Below are 1,126 nucleotides of genomic sequence, written 5' to 3' on the forward strand. Positions count from 1 at the left end.
AAAAATTTCGAAATTTATATAATCTACTCGACATCCAAATGTTTTAATAAATTAGAAAAAGTCGTGCAAAAATCTAAACTCCTTATAGCAAATATTTTAAAATAAATAAAACTGAAGCAAGTAAAAACGCTTCACATTCACAAGGAATCTTAATTTTTTTCCAAACGACTAACGTACGCTGCCACATCACAGTACCTATAACAAATACTGTTATTGAACAAATATTCTCATAGCCTGCAACTGTAACTTCATGATACAAGGGATCGATTGGCTTAATTGATCTCTGGAATGCTCTCTAACGATGGCCTCCATACACCGTCGCGTCATCTTGTAGCATAATCTTCTTTAATGTGCTGGGCTTCAGATCCAACTTCAAGCCACACCTGTTCCATTGATGTCCCCTTCATAGAACAATCCGAAAGGAAGGCCTCAAGCTCTTGCTTCGTTATTACTATCTTAACCCTAAAAATACCGCTGCCATTTTGCACAGGCTTACCTGATGAAAGGGCGGTATTCTCGTGTCCTTCTCCGCCAATTCTGCCCACGAAGCTGCCATTATCGATGGCTTTTGGTGCGTATGAAACGGTGTCCCCTTGATGATTATTAGGGTTTGAAACTTGAGAAGGCGAATTAGGAAATGGCAGCAGGCAATAAAGCTTCCCGGGAAGCAACTTGTGGTCTGGGGAAAGGGAACGGCACAGGTCCCCTGAATGCACGAGTGAATGCCGTGGGTACGCGGCCGTGAGATCACCGGCGAGAAAGGGAGCCGTGAATTCCATTATCTCTCCGTCTATTCTCGTCACCATTATCAACTCATCGCCTGTTAAATTTGCCGAGACGTTATTGGATCCAGATCGCATACAGTTGCCCATTAATGAATGCTAATGTTGATCGATTTTCTCATTCAATGTATGCGATTGGGCAGAACGAATTGTTTGGCAAGGCCGTGAATGAAATCTATAACAGATGGCCTCTGCTTGTTGAAATGAGAGAATGAGATTTGCCTGGAGTGGCGTTATTTCGAAGGTGGAAATGAAGGAAAGCAAAAAGGCTGAAACTCAGCGTGTGTGCTTTTATCGAGGGACGCCGAAACTGCCGACATTTCACATGCATGTGTTTCGCTGGC

General features: G+C 42.9%; 1 protein-coding gene across 1 annotated transcript; it reads right to left on the reverse strand.

Annotated features, from left to right (window-relative positions):
- Window positions 1-323: 323 nt before the first annotated feature.
- On the reverse strand, window positions 324-872 carry LOC149229523 (uncharacterized). The gene has a single exon (XM_089381053.1). The coding sequence runs from the start codon at window positions 870-872 to the stop codon at window positions 324-326; it is 549 nt and encodes a 182-aa protein (XP_089237179.1).
- Window positions 873-1,126: the final 254 nt, after the last annotated feature.

The sequence above is a fragment of the Pinus tabuliformis genome, chromosome J (genome assembly GCF_031772625.1).
Source record: "Pinus tabuliformis cultivar Carrire ecotype Pingquan chromosome J, CPIR1, whole genome shotgun sequence".
Taxonomy (NCBI): domain Eukaryota; kingdom Viridiplantae; phylum Streptophyta; class Pinopsida; order Pinales; family Pinaceae; genus Pinus; species Pinus tabuliformis.